Here is a 23,309-nt window from a genome sequence, read left to right as displayed (position 1 = left end):
GAATTATTTTGAAAAAAATTTTCCCAGGTGGTCAAATTACTTTATTGCGAATCTTGAATGTACAAAATGTATTAAGTCGGGAATAAATTGTAAAAAATAATTAGGAACAGTATTTTGGTGTCGGCATCACTCAGAACTGCAAAATGTTCAATACTATTTCCGAGCGTGGTACTCCTTGAAACACGGGTCTACGCACAGCGCCATATCGCAGTCTGCACACCTAAAATGCGCGTCTGTTCTCTTGAAGCGAGGAGTTGTGTTGGTGCACACGACATCTCTGCGTGCGGCTGCCTTGGGCAGATGTCTGAGGCACCCTCTCGCGTAAGCGCGTTGCCGCGGAGAGCGAGAATACCTCGTGAACGGTACTGATAAACAAGTGGTGATAAACAAGCTAAGAGCAGTGCCAATCAAGATAGAAATCAACTTCCGCCGCCCCTGCGAGAGCGTGCCGACAAAGAGAAAAACCACGTTTCGCGCGCCTCCGTTGCGATCATGTCGCGGAACCGAAACCGCGAAAGCGCGTTGCCACTGAGAGCGAGAATACCTCGCGAACGGCGCTAAGCAAGCTAAGAGCAGTGCCAATCAAGATAGAAATCAACCTCCACCGCCCTGCAAGAGAGTGCCGACACAGAAAAATATGACGTTTCGCATGCCTCCATTGCGATCACGCGGCGAAAACGAAACTGCCAAAGGGGCGTTGCCGCAGTCTGAGCGACGCGCTGAAGCTAGCAATCCGCTCTGTTTATCTCCCCAAGAAGGCAGCACCAATTTCAAACACATCTTGTAAGTGCTAAGAGGTGGCAGCACCTCCCGATGAGCGCTCATCGTCATTATGGCGCGAAATTTCAAACGGAGGGCCGGAACCGTACCCGTACGGCGAAGACCTTGCAGGACAGAAAACCGCCGCCGTACATGTACGGCTAAAACCTTCAAAGGGTTAAACTTCCTGGCATAATCTGAAGTTTCCGAGACACAGCAGAAAACGTTAGCTTGCATTGTGACAGGGAGTGTTCGTGGTCATCGAGCTAGATCTGTTCATGTTTGCCTGAGTGTGCGGGATACTGATAAAACTACGACCCTTACTCGATGTAGTTCTCTCTTTATAATCATCGTCAATGCATGAGCTTTCTGGCGAAACTGCTACATTTCCTTATCTCAGGATGAATATCGGTATTTTTTTACACTTTAATTTTTAAATTGTGTATGCCATCTGATGGGGTCAGCCATGGCATCCAAGATTTAACGCGCACCGCGCGACGCGACACATGCAAATCTTGGACACTGTGAGTCGATGCGTTGCTCTTGGCACGATCTGCACCACATGCGTCGACTCTCGTAGCCGTGCTATTATGGCCCTGCCTTGTTTCAATTTGTTTATAAGTGCGATTGACAAGGTAGTCTGCACCAGGAATGTTCTGGGAATTTGTGAAATTTTACTGCTGAAACTTAATGCTGAAAATTTTGTTAAATAATTATTGCATTGAAGAGTAGTATGCATATTTTTGTGTTTGCCGCTGCTATTAAGCTTAGTCACTAAAAATTATTATTTTGTCTTGAATCTCCTATTTTAATTATCTGACGCAGTCGTTGTTGAAGCACTCTGTATGTCCCATAGTCTTGGCCTGTCAGGAAATGTGCTCCACCATTGTAACTCAATAAGTGTTCATAAATGAATGAATTACAAATGATACACTATATGAGAAGGTAGAAAACAAATTATGGAAATGTTTTCATTGTGAAGAAACATGCTTTTGTTTTATTCAAGATTGCATATGAATGGCTTCACTGTAAGGCACTTCTACCAGATTTCGAGCCCTTTTGTAAACTCGCAATGGGGAAGCCCCCTTATTATTGCGTCCCCTGCTTTAAGTTAACTAGCTGGGGCCTGAAAAGTGACTAATAAAGAAAAATCCATTAAGAATGTGCATTTTATGACATTGAATTGCACATAACCCACTTCGTATGCCTGCTTTGCTAACTAATGCATACTAGAGGTAGGCAAGTCTTAAAGTGGCAATATATTATTTCATTGAATGGGCAGTATGTTTGGTACGTACTATTATTCATGTTTACCGTGTACTAGACTATGGTCGAGTGGGCCGAACGGCGCACTCTTGCTGAGGCGCCGCATGTGGAAAAATTTTGCGAGGGCGCTGTGAGCAAGCTGGATAGGGGTGGAGACGTGCTTCGCGGCATATTCAACGTAATTTCGCTGTGGGCCCTGAGACCGGTTGCGCATGTACAGTGCTCACGGAATGAAATAGGACACGGAGCATTGAGTAGAACCCATTTAGTAGAGCAGAGTACGCGAGACCACCGTGTCATGTCGCTATGAACTTGGTCACCAAACGTGACGAGGACTCCGATGTAAGCGTACGCGCCAAAATTACGTCGATGTGACACGAACTGCAGCCGGTTGAAACGAAAGTATGCGCATTACTTAGCCCTAAATTGACGCGTTTCATTCCGTGAGCACTGTACACTCTTATAATAGTGCTTTATTCCCACAGAAAATTTTGATTAACACATTTTTGCCACGTATATATATGTCAGGCATGTGTTATACAACACAACGTCTTCAATTTTGTTGTTGTCTAGTGCGTCGTCTGCTAGTGAGCGTGCGTTTGCTGCGCGGGCGCTGGCGGATGGGCAGGTTTTCTTGCAAAAATTTGTGCAGTAAAACTTTTATGGTTTTACTTGCATTGGTGTGACCGCGACTCTTGTTGGCCAGTGCCAATTGTAGTTTTATCCAGGTGAGCAGCTGTTCTTAACATTGTTTTCTAAATGTAACACGTAATTTTTGCCACAGACGCCGCCACCTATCTGCAACATGAAGCTACGTAAGAAAACTTTATTGATATCGTGTCATTTGATGCATGTTTCTTGGTGGAATATTGATCATGGATAATGATCAAAGAAAACAGTATTATAGTGAAATAAACTAGGTTCATTAACTGCATGGTGCGAAAAGATGCAAATGAGCAGTGTACTTCTAGGTAAATTTAAGGGTACATAGACATATATATTCACGACATATATGCAAGAGAAAAATTATAAAATATTCTACATGCACTGATTGAAGAAGTGAAAACGCCCGTCCGGAATAAACGTGTATCTTTTAAAAGCTGCACCAGCCTGAGGTGAACTAGTAGACTTTCCAAGAAAAGGAATCAAGGCAGTTATGGGACGTTAATATGAACAAAAGTGTTAGGGAGAAGATATTGCCTATGTTACTCAAACTCAATCGGGGAGACTGGGAACTCTTTACTAAAGTAATCTCCGTGGCTTGTCTGGCGATCTCCTTCAACGTGCCAGCAGGCAAAATGAAGTAGAAACATATATAGTCTAATCGAATGATATTTGCTATTCAGATTGTATTCGACTTCAGAATTCACTATTAAAATTTATTGAATAGCCGTTTGTGTTCGAAGGTAAGGAATAATAGCACTTTTGAAGCCTCGAAGGTGAGGGGCCAATGCAAGTGGGGACACTTATTCCGAACGATTGTGCTGCTGGAGAATCGTGGCTGTTGCGCGGAGGCGCACCAGTTCCTGAGAGAATCAATCCATGGGTGCTAATCGGTTCTTGTGAACAAGTTCCTAGCTGTCATTCAATATAAGCGCCCCGTTTTGGGACAGCCTGTAAATCTGCAACTTTGACTCAGGCAAGGAAAAAAATTTTTTTTTTTTTACAGTCTCACCATCTCTGCAAGACTGTAACCCATTAAAATTAAGTGCCCAATGCAGTACCACATTTATCTTCTTCAACGAACACGGCAGATCTAAAAGTATGTTTACGTGTATGTGAGGCATGCCGTTCCTTTAAATGCTTCAGTATTGTTCTTATGATAGTGCACCGGATAACTTAAAGCAGCCGTTTGCATTGCAGAAGCTTCTTAGTTGAGCGGACGTATAGTTGTGAACGGCATTACATTAAAGGTATGAAATATAAGATAAGCGTAACATGTTTTTCTCAGTAATCAGACTCGAGAATAATTTCTTTTGTTTACACCCCTAAAAAAAAGCCAAAGGACGTAGCTACCTTCTTTTATTTTCTTTTTCTTTTCTTAATTGAACAAATTCTAGCGTTTTACATCTGGCGATATGCTTATGAGGCATCCTGTTCAGTTCTCACCACCTGGGGTTCTTTAACATGCACCTAAACAGAATTACGATCTACGAATTGAATTCCGTGACCTGGTTTGGACCCGTGAGCTTGAGTTAGCAGTGCAACGCCATATCCACTTAACAGCGAAGGTGTTAAGGGCTACTTTCCCCACTATCGCATCCGCATGCATAAAAAAACCCCGAACATAGTACAAAAAGTCCTAATCATTGGCAGGTCGAAAAGCCAGATTCACTCCGAAATAAGTGACCCTATTCCACAAATGGCTGCCAAAAAAAAAAAATGTGCTGGATTGTCACTTACGGGATACGTTCATTGTTGCATGAATAGTGCAAGACCTCATGGCACCTAGGTACTAGCGACAACATTTTTGTCACAGTGCCAAACATGCTATCTTTTCACAGTGCAGAAACGCTGCCACCTGTACATGTGCTCTAGTTACACAAAATATTGTCAGCACGAAAGTATCTTCAAAAGTGATTGTCCAAGAATATGACCCAGGCTTGTCAACATGTTGGTGCACTCATACAGGCTTGCCTTTGCTTAGACATTCCGTGGCCACGATTTTCTGTGCAGTTTTATGCAACTCTTTTTCACAATTTTTGGGCTTTGTCAGTGGTCAAAGTGATTCTCTGCATACGTCACCAATGGAAACAGCCAGCCATGAATGGTTGATAAGAGCAGCATGGATTCAAGCGAAAGGCATCACTGCAAAATCGCAGTCCTTCTTTTTACCATTGTCATGCTGTCGCTACAGATAGAGGAAAGTACAGTCAATGCATGCTCTGAATTCGCGTCGGTGGCTACCAGACTGACCAGGATATCCTGGTTTCAGTTTTTTAGGAGGTGTTGGCATCATGGGCGGTGATCACGTTGGTTGCGTATCAAAACGAAAATACCCGTATTGCTATTTCTGTTAGACTCGATGGCCGAATCAGCACAGGGTCATGTTGTCAGGAGTCAGAATTATTACATGGCACAGTATAAGCTGTCCAAAATTTTGGTCGTCCTTATATGTTAAGTCTATGGGGCTAGTGGTGGTGACACAGAGCTGTCCCAATAATCAAGCATGTCCAAATTATCAGCATCTCAATTATTGGTAGGAGACAGGGGCGTAGCCAGGGGGGGGGTGCTTATGGGGCTTCAGCCCCCCCCCCCCTCCCTTGAAATTATTTCGTGCTGTCCATGCACCGCTGACCAAAGCGGAAATCATTCTGGATTTTTTCTAGAATGACTTTTTCTCGCTCCAAAAAAACATTTCTCTTCAAACATTGCGAACTGGGGTGTGATTTCGCAACAACGTCCATGCACCAGGAGTCGCATAATGCCAAGCAGCCCCATCCGAGCACAAAGTTTCAAGGGCGCTCTGCTGGCGAGCGGGCTCGCCGTGGCATCTCGTGGAGGTTGCGGAATCTGTGGAGCGCATAGATGTCAATTCCAAAACTTTATGGATATAAAGTTCTCATAAACTTCTGTTGTGAAAGGTGCACTGGCATTTCCAAAGTTGTGCTTTCGATTTTCAATTGTGGAACTTTGTGTGTTTAATGCTGTTATAATAATTTGACGCCAAAGGTGCATTGACTTTTCTAAAGTCGTACGTCGGAACATACAACAAGGCAAGCCAAATCAACAAACTATCAGACAAGTTGACAAAGCATGCAGCGAGGTTTGATGAGACGAAGCATTGTGGTGGTTCATTTGTGCCGCCATCTCACACAAAAAAATATCAAAATTTTTTTTTCACCTATTCCAATGCATCCATGTCAAGACACTAAAGCCAGCAAAGGTAGCTACGTTCTTATTTATTTTTTCTACTTTGACTTTTATTCATGAGGACACATATAACCTCTTCAATTTTTTTGTTCTCGCTACTCTACCCGCGGGCTGCCAGAGCCAGCCGGAGCACATGCGTTGTTCTCGTGTTGCCCTGACAACCATGCGGTGCACTTTGGTGCGCGTTCGGTTTTATCTGGCCGAGTGGTTTTTCGCCTAGCAGAGTTTTTGGGCGCTTTCTGGCTAGCAGACGAGAAAACAATAGAATGGTCGCTCGCCGCTATCACTGTGGGGACTCGACGGATTGCACGGCATTCGCTTGAGCAACATCTCTGGAAAGTCTTGTCCAGCCGGTGTAGGATACTGAGCAGTATGCATATGATTCTCGGTGGACCAAACGTCTCAAATTGTCTTTGATATTCCTTCAGTAGCCCCATTAGGGGCCTGAAGTGGGCATTCGATTGGGGCCAAGACACTTTGCGTTTTTTCATTTCAGTGGGCCCGCCCCACAAAAGGAAAAAAGAAGACATTGTTGTGGCGCAGCGAATTGTCGCATGGTGAAAGTTTGATTTTGTTACTTCTTCTTTTGCGAAAAGGAAAGCAATGGATCATGGGACGCTTCACCTGCCGGATACTCTTATTATATTATTGCGATAGCAATTATACGGACACTACCGGTGCATTCCTGCCGTCGCCCTCATGTTCTGTGTAAAGTCCAAGGGCGATAACACTGGGACCGCGCGCCGCATGCTGTATGTGCGAGTGAAAGCGTAGGGGCGAGGGGGGTGGCATGGGTGGGCCGACGATGGTGGCTCAGTCTTGTGTGCGCAAAGGAGAAAAGCGGGGCGGAAGTGCGCCGCCTTCCGTCCCGCACGATACATCGGGGGGAGTGGATGGAATGGGGGCCGGATCTAGGATTCCATGAATCTGTGATTGCGCAACATGTTTATTTGCCTTATTTGATGCATTATATGCAGTGACTTTGTCTTAGATATGTAGATTAATTGGAGACTTATATGTATATTTAAATGTCTTGTTGCGAGGTTTTGTGTATATGTGCAGCGAACTTTCTTTACAGTGACACATTTTTGGGCCCTTTATCAAGCTGTATCTTCGCATTTGTATATTCCATTGTATCTTTGCATTTCTAATGTACGAAGGCAAGTCAAGTGAAAGTGAGCCAACCCACCCTGCGCAATAATGGTTCGGTTCATTATCTGCGAGGCATGCGCGTGGCACAGAGGAATCTCTTATTTACAAAAGTGACATGCAGGTGTGAGGATAAATGTTCATTATTGCTCTCATACACTTGGTTGAACGTGGTTGCGTGACGTATGGACACTCCATAAGTTGAGCAGAGTGGTGCCGTGAGGTTTTCGACAGCTGAAGGTGTTTCCTAAAAAGAAATTAGTCGCCGTATGGCTGCCGTGTACCTTGAACATTGCATTTTATTGTTCGCTGTGAAGAGTTGGAGCAAACGGTTCAAAGAGGGACGTGAAAGTTGCAAAGACGTTAGGCTGGATAGTTGGGCGTTGCTAAGATGATCCAAGACCAGGCTATAGCCACCGTGCAATCACCCCAACAAAATTGCAAAGGTTGGTGAGCTGATGAGACAAGAATGGAGGATAAGCATCGATGAACCGACCGAGCATGTGAACATCAGTCACCATTCCCTTCACGCCGTAATTCATGAACATCTCGGTTATCGGCTCTTGTGTGTGCAATGGATGCCCAGGATTTTGAATCGCCTCCAGAAGATGGAGAAGTTCGGCGCTGCCTTGACTCATCTGATCCGGCATCACAATGAGGGGGACGACTTCTTGTCTGCAATTGGGATCGGGGACGAACCATGGTGCCACTACTACGAGCCTGAAACACGACGGCAAAGCTTACAATGTAAACATTCGAATTCACCACCTCCCAAGGAAGCAATGGCCGTAATTTCTGCCGGAAAGGTGTTGTTGACTTTCTTTTTCGATCGTCAGGGGCCATTACTGATAGAATTTGGTAAATCTTGAGAGACTATCAATTCTTTCTGATATTGTGAAACGTGGGATCGGCTGCTTATTGCAATCAAGAACAAATGACGCGGAAAACTGACGAATGGGGTCATTTTGTTCCACGACAATGCCCGTTCTTATGTCACTGATGTGGTTAATATAAAGCTGGTGACGTTAAAGTGGGAAACGCAGCAATATTTGCCATACAGCTGAGGCTTGTCACCTTGCACTTCCACATTTTAGGGCAACTGAAAAAACATCTCAAGGGAACCAGATTCTTGTCGGACGGTGACGTGAAAGAGTCAGTTGCAGACTTTTTGGAGCAGCAACCCATGGAGTTTTACGAGTCGGGTTTCACGCGACTCGTTAGTCAATGGGACAAATGTCTAATTGCTCATGGAGACTACTTTTAAATAAAGTACTCCGTTTGTCATATATTTGCATTGGCTCACTTTCATTTGACTCGCCCTCGTATATTTTGCAGAACTCATGCTTTTTATACGTGATCACTGTTGCGCCTATAATTTCGGTGCAATTACTCACGACACAGGACTGGTGACAGCTGCTCCTGCGTAATACATTGGAGCAAATGACATCGTAATTGAGATTTTTCACTGGCCGTTGCATGTGTCCAAGACTGTAAACAAGGTTCTTGAATGAAACAAAGTTTCATTAACATATTTGTCCTCAACTTGTTCATTTCATGGCCTTTACATTTTTCATACCAGCGGCATGCAATGCTTTGCTGGTTTCGAATTGATATAGTTCTGAAGTTCGTGTGATATTTTCTTTACTTATTAAATAGACAAAAACATGGAAGCATTGATATCGGTTACTTTGGGCACAATATTTGGCACATAAGAGTGTATTCTTTTATAAAAAAACTAATTATTTTACATGTTTTGACAGTGCTAGCATTTAAGAATTTGTTTGCAGCATCTTTGGCAATGGCAATGCAGTTATTATTAATATATTTGATCGCTTGGCAAATTCTTTAAGAGGAAGCTTTAGCTCGGACCCAACTCCGACGCGATCTATTCAGATACGTACATGTAAAATGCAGAAACGCTTTTCTGAGATAACCCCTGGATCACATTTAATGAAATTTGTTGCATTTGAGAAAGAGGTGAATTCTAGTGTCTATTGGAAGTGGAATTTCGATTTAGGGCCTGAATTTTGTTTAAAATATTTTGGCCAATTCGAAAGTTAGAAAAATCTAGAAGCACGATGTTTACAAACTAATAGCTCTGCATCAAGAACAGATATCGCAGTTCTGTTAACGGCATCTACTATAACAGTCAAAACAGACAAATTTGGTATGTCAGTTTGTATCTTACATGAATTGGTTACGTTGTGTACAAGGGTTCTGCAAAAGCCGTATTTCCATAATACTACATTTTTTGAGATTTATGTGTAGCATATCAATTTTGTCCGCTGTATATTTACTACTAGATGCAATTCACAGAATTGTGATATCATTTTTTATTGTGGAGTTACAGTGTTTTAAACTTGATAGTTTCGTTTCCTGAAGATTTGTGATTTCTGCAAATTTTTAATAAAGAATTGACAACCTAAATGAAAAATTCGAAACAAACAGTCACTAGAATGAGCTTTTCTTTTAAATGCTACAAACCTGGTCAGAGATGGTGCAGTGGTTGCCGAGCAAAACGAATTCTCCTTCTACATGTATTTAGATAGGAGAACCCGAGCTAAAGCTTCCTCTTAAGGAGGAGGCCAAGCTGCAATGTGAGCCCCCCCCGAACAAAATTTCTGGCTATGCCACTGGTCGGAGGCTTTGTTAATAAATTTAATGCTTGCGTGTGAACATACAGAAAATTATCCATAATTATGTTCCCCTAATCATCATCTGCCTTAGTAATATTCTTCATAAGGGAAGACATGGAATTTCGCATCAGATTACACTGCTAGCATTGGTGCCTTCTTCAACATCAACCTCCCCAACCCTGTCACATTTTGTTGTTTGTGAAAACTAATCGCTTTAGGTGGACTTCATAATGGTCTGAGTTATGTGCAAAATTTTGTTGATGTAGTGCCTCGTTTTGGGTTTCAGCCCAGAGAAAGCTTGGTGCAACCAGACCTGTCAAAGTTGCCAGTGATGAAACATGCATGTACTGTACAACAATTGTTCAGTATGTGTATGATGCTCTCCAGGACCAGAAAACTGAGGTAGGTGCATATTATTGCAAGGAATCTAACATTGGCTGAATTGTGTAGTTGAATCAACCTACTAGTGTAATCCTGGCCAATTTTCCAAGTGGTGACGAATATCTTCTACCCTTAACCAAGCTAACTGGGTTATTTGTTAAAGTACCAGTTTGATCTCGTTGCCTATTGAATAACACCATAGTGCGCCCACTATTTTCCCAACCTTAGTATAGAGAACTGGCGCTGGCCAGGAGGCGCTAAGGCAATTTGAGTGTCCTACTCAAATATGCTGATTGCATACGATAGGGACGCTTCAAAAATGCTATGACACCAGTGCCTTGATATTTGAGGATTGAGCTGGCTGTGTAAGGGAAAAAAAAAAAAACATACCGGAACAAGCATTTACAACAGGATGAGGCAAATGTCTGCTGCAACAAGTTGCAGGAGACAGCTCAGCACATTCTAATGAAACGCAGAACTCACTGGGTCAACTATTGACCCAGTGAGAGCTGTAGTTAATGTGTGCCTTCCAGAAGCCCTGGGATTTAAAGTGAATGGAAGCATTAACAGTTCAGCTGTCGAGGTAAGCAAGAGATATTTGAGTATTGGTGAAAATAAAGCAAGTAAGAGATTGATAGGACCGGATCCATTACAGGCATAGGTAATGGTACAATGTAGATATAGAAGACTTAGAGATTGATAGGACTGGTTCCGTTACAGACATAGGTTGGCACAAGGTAGATATAGAAGACTTAAGGAAGAGAAAAAATATCAAGAACATCTAAGAAAAGTGCTTCACTGAAAAGAACGGTTAGCATACCTGATTCGCTCGAGCAGGTTATGTGACTAGTTGTCACTGCCCCGTTTCAATGGGGTGGCTAATAAATCATCATCGCCGATATCCTGAAAGATGACGGACAGGCGCTCGTATCAACAATTGATAACACCTGGCACGCCTGGCCAAGTTCTGTCTATAGCAATGCACATTTTGAGGAGCACATGCGCTCTTACGTTCTAGCATGCTGGTGCCGACGCTGGACACATGCTGCTTGAGTTGAGCAGTAAATTATGCTGACACAATATTGAAGCATTTGCTGCTAAAAACTGTTTTCTCCGCCCAATAGGCAGTGTGTTACTGCAATGCTTTTGGCACGCCAAGTTTCAGCACTGGTTGCCTATAACATGTGTATTTAAAGAGGCCCTGAACCACCCTTCGGGCTTGGTGAAACAACATAGTCCGCGGGTAGCATACGCTGTTGTGAACATCTCAGCCAAGTTCTGCTGTCGTACACAGTCCGTGGAGCTCACAAGCGGAGCACTAAGTCACCTTTTTCTTAAACGCTTTTGTTTCAAAAACCCCATGATCCTCGCTTTTCTGTGTGCTCTATTTCGTCATAAAGCACACTCCAATATGCGGCTGCTATTGGTCGCTGCGCTCGGCTACACTGCAGCCGCTGCAAGGTGCCGCCACAAGTCCAGTGGCTAAGCGCACAGCGGCTCTCCGAGGACAGCCGCGTTTGGCTTTCGTTTAGCGTGGCATAGGCACCAAATTGAAAATTCGAACTGCGCGCAACGGTGACGTCTTGGTGCAGTGCAAGGCATTGGAGGAGGAAGGGGAGCACAGCTGAGGCCGTGTTTGATTGCCGATAACTCCGGTTCTGCTGAATGCATTAAAATACTTTTAGCAGCAAAGTGGTTCTGAAATAGCTTATATTCACTTCAAATGTCTTTCTCCGCTTCGATAAAAAGTGGTTCAGGGCCCATTTAAAGAGAATGAATAATGTAATTTGCCCCTATGTTTGAATCTTTGTTTCCACATTTATATTGTTATTAACTAATGTTTTTCTATTTTAATTTTATGGCATTATGTACCTATTCAAAGTACTTATTTGGTTGAAATTGCTCTGTCTTATTTGCATTTTTCTTTCTTTGATTTGTTCCATTCTTACTATAAGTGGTACAAAATATTTATAAAGTTCTATTGCATCTGTTATATTAAGACAGTAGCCCCCCCCCCCTCACCCTTCTCTGCCCAGTTCTCTTTAATTTATATGCCTTGTGCATTACTGTGCTTGTGTTATGTATATGATTGCTCCAAATAACCTCTGAAATAGATTTGAACTTTACTAAATTGCTGACACTGCTGAGTTTCCTGCTCTTTTGTGCTTCCTTTAGGAGACGGTCAAGCAAGCACTAGATGAAGTTTGTACCCTCTTCCACGGAGATAGGCGGCAGGAGTGCGTTAACATGGTCAACACATATTTTGAGGTTATTGTATCCCTCATACTTCAGGACTTCACTCCTCAGCAGATATGCCAAACAATTGGACTGTGCCCATCATGTGAGTACTTACTTCTCAGTGGAAGTTTTTTTGTAGCATATGATTACAAGTGTTTTCTTGATTCATGTTACCAGCACAAAAAATATAAACTGCGACAAAAAGAGATAGATGTGTCATATGTTAGATGCGACTGAAGTTTGTTAGCACAGGGCTATATTAGGCAAGAAGCATAACAGAGAGCATTATAATTGCGTATACATGCCATTCTTGTTACTGAGACACTCCATTTCATTCTGCGTGACATCAACAGAAGCGGTGCTGGTACATTTATACTATATCGCTTTCTTTTTTCATGCCGAATGCCTCATAAACTGATAATTGGGTTCTGGTTGACAGGCCGATTACAACAAAATTTCACTTTGGCTAAATTGGTTATAAATGAGTAGTACACTAAAGCAACTTTAGTAAAGCTTGTAAGGTTGGTAATTGTCTCATTTTCTTATTAGCAGCCTTTAAATGGCACCTAAGCAGACGACACATGCAACTGATGGTTATCAGACTTGACGTAAATCCCAGCACTTCGCCTCCCTAGATATTTAGCACGTTGCAGGCAGCTGTAGGCGGCACATAAACCCGGAGGTTATGCCAAGTAGCTGCATGTTCCGAGTCATGCGTCACTTCCAACGAGCAGTAATGGCGTCACTTTTTCCTTTCAGCTTTGGCGTTAAAAAGAAGTTTACTTTTGCTAGGCTTTTATGATGCATCCGCTCGTGTTTCAAGTTTTGTGAAGGTGTTTATTGACAGGGTACGCAAGGAGCGAGAGGTCGAACTCAGTGCGGTAGTCAAAATCCTGCGAGCAGTCAGGAGTGGCCCCGTGCGTAAAGCGCTGGTGATGCGCCTGACTGACCGGTACTTCTTCCTTACATTTTAAACGCTGGAGATGTGCCGGGCGAACCGGCGCTTCTTCTTTGTTACATTTGTCCACCAGAGAAATGGGCACCATCCTGGCGATCTAAGCATAAGGTAGCATAGAGGGATCGTAGGAGGGCTTGAGCCAATCTATGTGAACAGTTTAGCTACTGCGACGGCGCTGATCAGAAAACAGCGACACAGGCTCAACGACATAGTTCACGGGGGAAGTTTGTGCAATAACACGGTAAGGTCCATGATATCATGGGAACAGCTTAGAAGAAAGGCCGGGAGCTAAAGGTGCAACCCACAGCCAAACCAATGAATCAGAAGGGAAGCTTGGGGGGGTTGGAGCCACCACGATGAAGCTTCTGGTGTGTCTGATGGCGAGTTGTCTGCATTCTTCAGCATGCTGCGCAACTTGAGAGACAGGAACACATTCTGATGAATCAGGCTGGTAGGGTAGAATGGTATCGATGGTGCAGGAAGGTTTGCGGCCGTACAGTAAGAAAAAATGAGAAAAACCAGTGGTGGTTTGAGTGGCAGTGTTGTAGGCGAATGTGACGAACAGAAGCACAGCGTCCCAGTTGGAATGGTCGGACGCGACATACATGGCGAGCATGTCGCCAAGAGTTTGGTTGAAATGCTCCGTCAATTTGTTCGTTTGCGGATGGTATGCGCTAGTGGTCCTGTGGATGATGTAACACTCCTTCAGAAGCAATGTCACAACTTCAGATAGAAAAGCGCAGCCTCGATCACTAAGAAGTTCCCGAGGGGCTCCATGACGAAGAACAAAATGCCGCAGTATGAATGATCCAACGTTTTGGGCAGTGGCAGATGGAAGTGCAGCAGTTTCTGCATAGCGTGTGAGATGATCCACTGCAACAATAATTTCAGCGGTTGCCAGCCCCGGTACAAGGAAGTGGACCGTAAAGGTAAATTCTGACACGATCAAAAGGATGGGACGTACAAGTAGGCGGCTGCAAAGATGCGGCAGTGGAAGTAGGGACCGACTTTCAGTGCTGGCAATTGAGGCAGCAGCAGACGTACTTGCGAACGAACTTGTACATGCCAGGCCAGTAATACCGTAGCCTAAGGCGGGTGTAAGTCCTTAACACGCCACCATGTGCACATTGGGGATCAGTGTGAAACGATGCGCATAAATCAGCCCGAAGATGATGCGGTATTACGGGGAGCCATTGCCGACCCTCGGGGAGATAGTTGCGACGGTAGAGAAGTTAGTTTCGAACAACATAGTGATGCGACTGCCGCCGTAGCGTCCTAGATGCTGTAACAGTGGCAGGATCATCGAGAAAGTCCAAAAGCAAAGAAATACACGGGTCTTTGCTTGCTCAGAGCGCATGTCATCGATGGCAAGTGCTGACAGGACAAAGTTGAGTGGGCAAAGACTGTGCGCGTCAGGTGAAATGGGCGAGCGGGAGAGAGCGTTGGCATTCGTATGCTTTAGTCTAGAGTGGTACATGACCCGGATGTCGTACTCTTGCAAACGAAATGCCCAGCGTTCAAGGCGGCCAGATGGGTCTTTCAACGAGGAGAGCCAGCACAGCGCATGGTGGTCCGTCACTACATCAAATTGGCAGCCGTATAAGTAAGGTTGAAATTTCGTAAGGGCCCAGAGTATGGCTAAACACTCCTTTTCCGTAACAGAGTAGTTTAGCTCCGACTTTGTCAGCGTGCGGCTAGCATAAGCAATGACGTATTCCTCAAGACCACATTTGCGTTGGACAAGAACCGCCCCAAGGCCGACTCCACTAGCATCTGTATGGACCTCAGTTGGGGCAGCGGAGTCAAAATGTCGCAAAATAGGAGGAGAGGTGAGCAGATGGCGAAGGGTCGTGAACGCGTCATCGCATGCTTTCGACCAGGCGGATAGGGCGTTGTCTCCAGGCAGCAGTTGATTCAAAGGGGCCGTGATCATAGAGAAGGCCTTAGCAAAGCGGCGAAAATAGGAGCAGAGGCCGACAAAACTGCGTAGTGCCTTCAGGTTGGTGGGTTTGGGGAACTCCGCAACTGCACGGAGTTTTGCAAGATCCGGAAGCACGCTTTCTTTGGATACGACGTGGCCTAAGATGGTAAGCTTACGGGCAGCAAAGAAGCATTTCTTGATGTTAAGCTGCAGGCCAGCTTTAGTAAGGCAGCTTAATAGCTCTCTCAGTCATTGGAGGTGAGTCGGGAAATCAGGTGAGAAGACGACATCATCTAGGTAGCACAAACACGTGTGCCACTTGAGACCACGCAAGATACTGTGCATCATGCGCTCGAAAGTAACAGGCATACAGTTAAACCTGGATGTAACGAACCTATATGTAACGAATTCCTGGATTTAACGAAGTTTTTGAATTCCCCAACGCTGCCCCCATTGAAGCCCATGTATTTTCGACCTTGATGTAACGAACGCGTTGCGGCGGTTAGCCTTGATGTAACGAACTCCCAAAGCTGATCAGTCATTACTTTTTGCACTTTTAAGGAAAATTCGGCCGAAGAAATGCTCTAGATTATTGAATATTAATATTGTAAGGAGCCAGCAGCTACGCGAACGCCAGGGATTGCCGCGACCGAGCAAAGTTAGCGATGATGATGATGATGGCGGCAACTAGCGCCGCTCCGTGCCTAACGTAGCAGTCTTTTCAGGCTTTGCTTGTCTAGCGTGACGCCAGGTGGCATTGGTATCGGCAGCTGATTTCTCTTTCAGATTTATTTTGTTTCGTATAGATTTGAGGACAAGCATTCTTATTTAGTGATTTTTATTTGTTTCAACGGCTTAGACGCACTTATGTGTAAGAATTCACTTGAAAAGCAACGCTGATAGCCGGTTCTTTCATTGCCAGGGCGCGGGAAGGGAGAGGGACGATGACGAACGACACTCCATGACGAACGACATGCGTCACTTTTTTTTCTTTCTCTATGGATGCATTGCATTCGCCATTTTGAGTATTGTCCTGCGCTCTGCACGTGTGCGTGTGTCAACTGTGCCCTGGTACTGGTTTGTCCGACTTGTTTTGGAGGTGCTAGGCCTGCCTGTCGGCGTGTAGTCGTGCGTCTCCGCTTCTAACTGCGTCGTCGGTTGGTCGTGATGAGTTCTGCTGCCAGAAAACGAAAAGTTCTGTCTTTTGAAGACAAACTCGCAATTTTAAATGCTGTCTCCGCGGGCGAGAAGAAGAAGGACGTTGCCGCCCGTTTCAGCATTCCAGCGAGCACATTATCAACGATTTTGAGTGCGGAACACAGCATCAGAAACGCAGTGGAGTCGGGAACAAGCTCGAAGAAAAAAGACTGAAGCTGTCCACATACACTGATGTGGACAAGGCAGTGTTCACATGGTTTTTGGACACGAGAGCCAGAAATGTACCCATAAGTGGTGCGATCTTGCAACAGAAGGCAAAGGATTTTGCGTGTATCTTGGGCCATGATGATTTCAAGGCAAGCAACGGGTGGCTGCAGGGATTTAAGAGCCGGCATGGTGTCGTCGGAAGAGTAATCAGCGGCGAATCTGCCTCCGCAGACAGCGATGCTGCTGCTTCGTGGGTGGCTGACGAGCTGCCTGGAATCCCGAGTCGCTTCGAGGCGGCTGATGTCTACAATGCCGACGAGACGGCCCTATTTTATCAGATGCTTCCGGGCCGCACGCTAGCGTTACAAGGCGATGACTGCCGCGGTGGAAAGCAGAGCAAGCTCCGCATAACGATTCTGCTGTGTGCCAACCTCGACGGCACAGACAAGCGAGTCCCGCTAGTTGTCGGCAAAAGTGCCCGTCCCAGGTGTTTTAAGGGGACGAAGCGTATGCCCGTGAAGTATGTGGCGAATTCCAAAGCTTGGATGACTCGGCCAATATTTTCTGAGTGGTTGAAGGAATTTAACCAGGACGTCAAGCGGCAAGGCCGTCAAGTTTGCCTACTGCTGGACAATTGCTCGGCGCACCACGTCGAGGGCCTGCAGCTGTCGAACATCGAACTGCATTACTTCCCGGCCAACTGCACGTCTCTAATACAGCCCCTGGACAAAGGGGTCATTAACAGTTTTAAATGCTGTTACCGGCGCCGACTAATCCAGAAGATACTTCTCGACATCCGTCTGGAACGGGAGATGAAGATCGACATTTATCAAGCAGTCGAGATGCTTGCTGCCTCCTGGCAAGAGGTCAGGGCAGAAGTTATCGCGAATTGCTTTTTAAAGGCCGGAATAGCCAAAAACGCACGGGCTGGTGCCGACGAGGAGGAGGAGGAAGACCTTTCTACTCCGTCCGATGTGGCCGAAGCGTGGAACGAGCTATGCACTAACGGTGGTGTACCCGACGACGTTGAACTGACTGACTTTTTGTTTGCCGACAACGCCGCCGTGGCTACAGAAGAAATGTCTGATGCAGCAGTAGCTGAAAGCGTGCAAAATCCCGATGGCGGTGATGATGGTGCCTGTGAGGCAGATCCGTGTGACGTGCCTTCTGCAAAGGAGGTGATGAACGCAATGGACGTTATGCGCCGTTTCGTCGGCTCGCTCGACGATGAAGGAGCTCTACACGATTTAGCTTCTTTGGAGCGGCGTGTTGTGCCGTCACTTGTGCCGAAGAAGCAAGCGCAAATTACGCAGTTTTTTGGTGTAAAATAAATGCTTGAAGGGTGAGTTCACCTTCGCGGATATATTGAGCTATTTGGTTTCGTTTCTGCATCATTCGTACGAGCCTTCACGCGAAACCTGCATGTAACGAAAACCTGCATGTAACGAAAAATTGCGAGCTTTTGTCAACTTCGTTATATCCAGGTTTAACTGTATTACAGTGGCCGAATGGCATAACATTAAATTCGTATAATCTGTCCAGTGTGACGAAGGTGGTTTTCGAGTGGTCAGCCTCGGCCATGGGGACTTGCCAATATCCAGACCGCAAATCCAAAGAACAAAAGAACTCAGCACTTTGCAAAAAGTCAAGAGCATTGTCTATGCGCGGTAGGGGATATACGTCGTTGCGCGTAATTTTGTTAAGGCATCTGTAATCTATGCAGAAGTGAATAGAACCATCTTTCTTTTTTACAAGGATGATAGGCGACGCCCTCAGGCTATGGGACGGCTGAATCACACCACACCGAAGCATATCGCTCACTTGTTCGTTGATGACACAGTGTTCAGAAGCTGAGATACGGTAAAGACGCTGCCGGAGTGGGGCGTGCGAACTGGTGTCGAGGCTGTTCGATACTGTGTTGGTGCGGCCGAGATAATGTAGATGGCAGTCGAAAGAGGCGGTAAATTCGCAAAGCAAGCTGATAAGTTGCGCACGTTGTGTGGTTGTCAGATCACCGGAGATTGACAGATGGAAGCACTCCAACGGCGGTCGATTGGCACTGTCAAGGGCGGCGAGGGACGTCAAATGTGCGTTGTCGAGAGCATCGAAGAGCATTGAAGAATCCATAGTTAGCACGTAACCGAGGCACTCTCCGCGATGCAAAGTAATCGGCAGAAAAGACATATTGCACACACACATGACACCACGACCAGCACTGAGGGCGATGACGGCAAAGGGCAACGGAAGGGAACAGTGACAGACGAAGAAGTCACATGGCATGAATAGCACGGTTGCATCACATGCTGATGCACAAGATACGGAGACAATGGCGGTTGACTGAGGAGGGATATCAGTAACTTTGGCCACAAGCATTTTTGTAGACGTCACAGGATCGTGGTCCATGGCTGCATCGGCAAGAAAAGACAACTCCACCTCGGCGCAGGCACAGTCAATGATGGCATTGTTTGACGAAAGGAAATCCCAGTCTAGGATAACATCGTGGAAGCAGGATGGCAGCACAACGAATTCAATGACATGAAGTGACTCCTTGATGACAACACGTGCACTGCATGCTCCCAATGGTTCGACAGGCTGTGCGCTTGCAGTACTCAAATGCACTCCGGAAAGTGACGTCGTTACTTTTCCTATTCGTTGGCAAAGTCCTGCGTGTAACACCGAAATTGCTGCCACAATCAATTGCTGCCCGTATCGACCAGTGCAAATGTTCGAATCCCTTCGATGTATACCTCAATGACGTTGCAGGGGTTATTTCGAGGACTTTGGCAAATCAAAGGGGACGCAGTTCTCGCCTCGGGAACTGCAACACATAGTTTCTCTGAGGTAGAGGGCTTGGCCGGCGTCTCACCGGTGAGATGGAGCGGCGGTGTGGGAATGGGGAACCACGAGCATGGTTGAGAATAGGGGTTTCATCCGGCAGCGCAGGAGATTGTAGCTGTTGAGGGACATAAGTGCTCATGGGTCAGCGGTTATCACAAATATGCAGCATACGGCATCGACAGAAGCGGGCAACATGTCCCGGAATACCACAAGGGTAACAAATCGGGCGGTTGTCCGCTTTGCGCCAAGGATTTGACTGACGTGGTAGCTGTGGTGCAGGCGGTGAGAAGGGAATTGGTGGTGGTCGCGCAACAGCTTGGAGAGGTGGACGTGAAGCGAAGGGTGGCCTTGCAGCGATGTCAGCGTACATCAGGGGCACCGCGACGGTAGGTGGTTGAATAACAGTTGGCAGGCACTCGGCGACTTCCTCCTTGATGACGCTCTGTAACCCCGCTGTCAATGGAGAATATGGTTGCGCGTTCGTAAAGGGCATCAGGGAAAGCTGCTGAGCAACTTCTTCTCGTACGAATTCCTTTATCTGGTGCATTAGAGGCGAGTTGTCAACATCTAGCGTCAGACCTGAGACAGCGGCGAATTCTGAGGACGGATGTCGTGTGACGAATCACTGCCTTCAAAGTTCGTCGTAACTCTGGCACAGCGCAATGACAACAGACACTGTGGTCGGGTTTCGGGCAACCAACATTTGTAGGGCGTCGTCCTCAATTCCCTTGAGGATATTCCTGATCTTGTCGGTTTCTTCGTTACAGTTTCAAGTTTCTTACACAGGCTGCTCTATACCTACATTATCTGAAAGGTGGCTTTTTACGCCATCCCAAATTTCGTGGCAGTTGGCCTTGATAGTTCTGACATGACATTTTTTACTTTTCATATTTTTGCCAATGAAGGTCCTGGACCTCGTAACTTTAGAAATTATTCTGACAAGCATCAGAGTGCCCTCAATATTTACTACAACAGCTTTCCATGAGACAGCTTCAGTTTTCTTTTCCGGGAAGTGCTTGTGCCATGACGTCGTGACTAGAGGCCAAAACATTACACAACATGCATACTTTTTCCTTAGGTTCTTATCGTGCCTATTTAACATATAAGCACAAACTATGGCTCTAGAAACATTTTAGTGACACTTTTATTGTGCTTATAGATGCCTATTTCATTGTTGGTGCTTATTTTGAATTCTTGGAGCCTAAAAAGGGCCTTTTTCACTGTCTTGTCCTAGCCTTATGTTGTTTGATGTTTTCACCCACTGGGGAACTCGGCTGAAGGCAGCTCATTATTATCACAAACACTTTGGCAGTGTAAATGCTCTTATTAACAGTTTGCAGCAGATGAAAGCATTGATGTGAAAAGGGCTCAAACTACACTATGCGACAATACACTTGAGGGTGACTTATACCCCTGTCACACTGGGTGTTTTAATGTCATTCGAACCGAATGGCATAAGCATTAAATGACATTATTCGGTTGCTACACAGTGATATTTAATGTCATTAACACCGAATGGCTTCCGTAATCGAATGAGTTCGAGAAACTCATTCGGCTTTGCACTCGGAGCGAATGTGTACTCTCAACCCCAGAAACAAAGCAATACAGGACACAGTATTTGCAAATTGAAAACTGTACTCATACAGAAATAATAGTGTTTGCGTGTTTTAATGGTTTTGTTACATGAAAGAAACAACATATGTGCGGCAGGCTGTCGCAAAATGTTGTTACTCTCCAGCTCAGCAGCGTCTGGCCGCCGCCCATGCCGCTGCCACTCTGCTCGTCGGCCATAGAACGTCTAATCGCTTCCTCCAATTATTACGCCTTGCTCGTTATGCAAAGTACGCAGCAACTAACCGCTTCACCTGCTGCAACTTAGCGTCGTCATCCAGCGTCACCATGTCAGCCATTTTGTTTGTTTTCAATTCATCGGCTACTCAGGTGGCTAAGCCTTGCTTTGGCTTATAGTGGCCACATAGTCTGAAATAGAATAACTTTTTTTATAAGCATTACTAAAATGTATTTTTTTCAGTGAAGTGACGTCCCAAAAATATATTTAAATATATGGATTGCTTATGCAAGCACTTTATACCTACCTTGTTCTACTTTAGTTGCCACGTTTTTTTCGGAATGATCGCCATTGATATAGCCTCCGAATGACATTAATTTTTCGAGTGTAGCACCTCCGTGGGCAAATGACATTCGTTGTACCGAATGCCATTCGATTCGAATGACATTAAAACTCCCAGTGTGACAGGGGTATTAGTGCACTTGTGCGCTCATTTCATGTGTTTAGCCAACATCATTGAGAAACTTCAATGCTTGGCCACAACTCTGACATGGAATGAGGGGATTGTTTTGAATGTCAAGGAAAGGCTCACCACCATGCTCAATGGACCTGTTGCTGATAGAGTTAGTTCGAGACTTCAACCTATCTCGAGAAAAACCCTGGGTTTTCGGTACTGAAAGAAATGCCAAAGGTTCTGGATGGTGAACATTCTGGAATTCCAGAGGGCTTTGGAACAGTGAACCTTCCAAAGTACAAATATGTGTCCCTTTCTTCGGTGCATGTTGAGCATTCTTTTTTTGTATAGAAGTCAATGCTCAGTGAAAAATGGCGCAACATAAAACCCCAAATTCTTGAGATGGGGCTTTTTGTCACTGCTTTCACAACATTTTTTCATGATGTCCAGTTGCACTAAACTTCAAATAAATTTTGAAACTTACAGAAGTTGGCTCATTCTGTTTTATCCGTAAAATAAATTGAATTTCACAAAACAGGGGTTTATTGGGCTGTGTTCCTTAGAAAATCTTAATTTATCCTCAGATGCATAGCAGGAGTTCTTATTAACTGAGCTTATACATACCTAAAGCACAGTATTTGGCGCCTATATGTACGTTAAATGACAGCTTTAGTGCCTGTTATAGGCACGTAAAACAGCATTTTCTAGTGCCTAAGAATCCAGTCCCTAGTCATGACAGTAGGCAATCACGTGGAAGCAGGACATCGTGATGGTTTGGCACTCGCTCCAGCTCGCTCGGTTGTCTGCTATGCTGCTACTTATTGCATGATTCAGTGTAGCAGTGTAACAGACCACTATGGACCATACCACTGCTGACTATACAGTCTAACCTTGTTATAATGAAATGGGATGTAGTGAAATAATGAATATAACATAGTGAAATTCCCCTTGAAATCCATATAGAGATTCATTGTGCAGTACATGCAATAATGGAAATAACCAAGTAATGGATATAACAAATTAATTCTGGCTACCCCTTCAGTTATAACGAGGTTTTATTGTATAAAGGTCGAAATTTCAAATTTTGTGCACTCTATAGTATGGATGCGGACTATACATCATATAAATTTTTAAACATTGTTGGCATGTTAAAAAGAAAAAAGGCCTGACTACATGTACAACTTTTTCAGTGCCTAATTACTACATAATAAAAGCAACTGCATAACGATTCTCGCTGTTCAAAAACTATCTTTCCAGCTGATACTGGCAACTCTCGATTTGCAAGCATATGGTACTACTTGCAATATTTAAAGTGGCTGCTTTTCAGTGCCTTCATTTCTGAGCACATACACAATATCTCATTTGTTGCAAATAAATTAATGAATATGTTAATGTATAAATGAGGTGCGAATAAAATTTTTGCCAGTATACCAGTATACCAACTGTATACTGGTTGTGGACAGGCTGGTAAACAGAAATTATTTTCAGCTGGAAGTTTTTCCCGTCGACTATACAGTGGATGCACATTATGGTATAACTTTTTTTTATCGCCCAAGTTTGCCTTGTGGACTATAGCTTGGAAAATACATTATTTATGAGCATCCGTGTGATTGCTGTGGTGTGGCAGGTGTTATTTTATAGAGCGGGTGTCATTTTCTTTCAAAAAGTAAGCTTGAATGCTA

General features: G+C 44.8%; 1 protein-coding gene across 1 annotated transcript in view; it reads left to right on the top strand.

Moving 5' to 3' along the window:
- The window catches only part of Sap-r (prosaposin), a 119,293-nt gene that overhangs the window by 77,456 nt on the left and 18,528 nt on the right, over positions 1-23,309 (top strand). The window contains exons 27-28 of the mRNA XM_065428627.1: positions 9,970-10,085; positions 12,240-12,405. Coding sequence (XP_065284699.1) covers positions 9,970-10,085; positions 12,240-12,405 — 282 coding nt within the window. The remainder of the gene's footprint in view (positions 1-9,969; positions 10,086-12,239; positions 12,406-23,309) is intronic.

Source organism: Dermacentor albipictus, chromosome 1 (genome assembly GCF_038994185.2).
Source record: "Dermacentor albipictus isolate Rhodes 1998 colony chromosome 1, USDA_Dalb.pri_finalv2, whole genome shotgun sequence".
Lineage (NCBI taxonomy): Eukaryota > Metazoa > Arthropoda > Arachnida > Ixodida > Ixodidae > Dermacentor > Dermacentor albipictus.
This window is presented reverse-complemented; position numbering and strand designations above follow the sequence as displayed.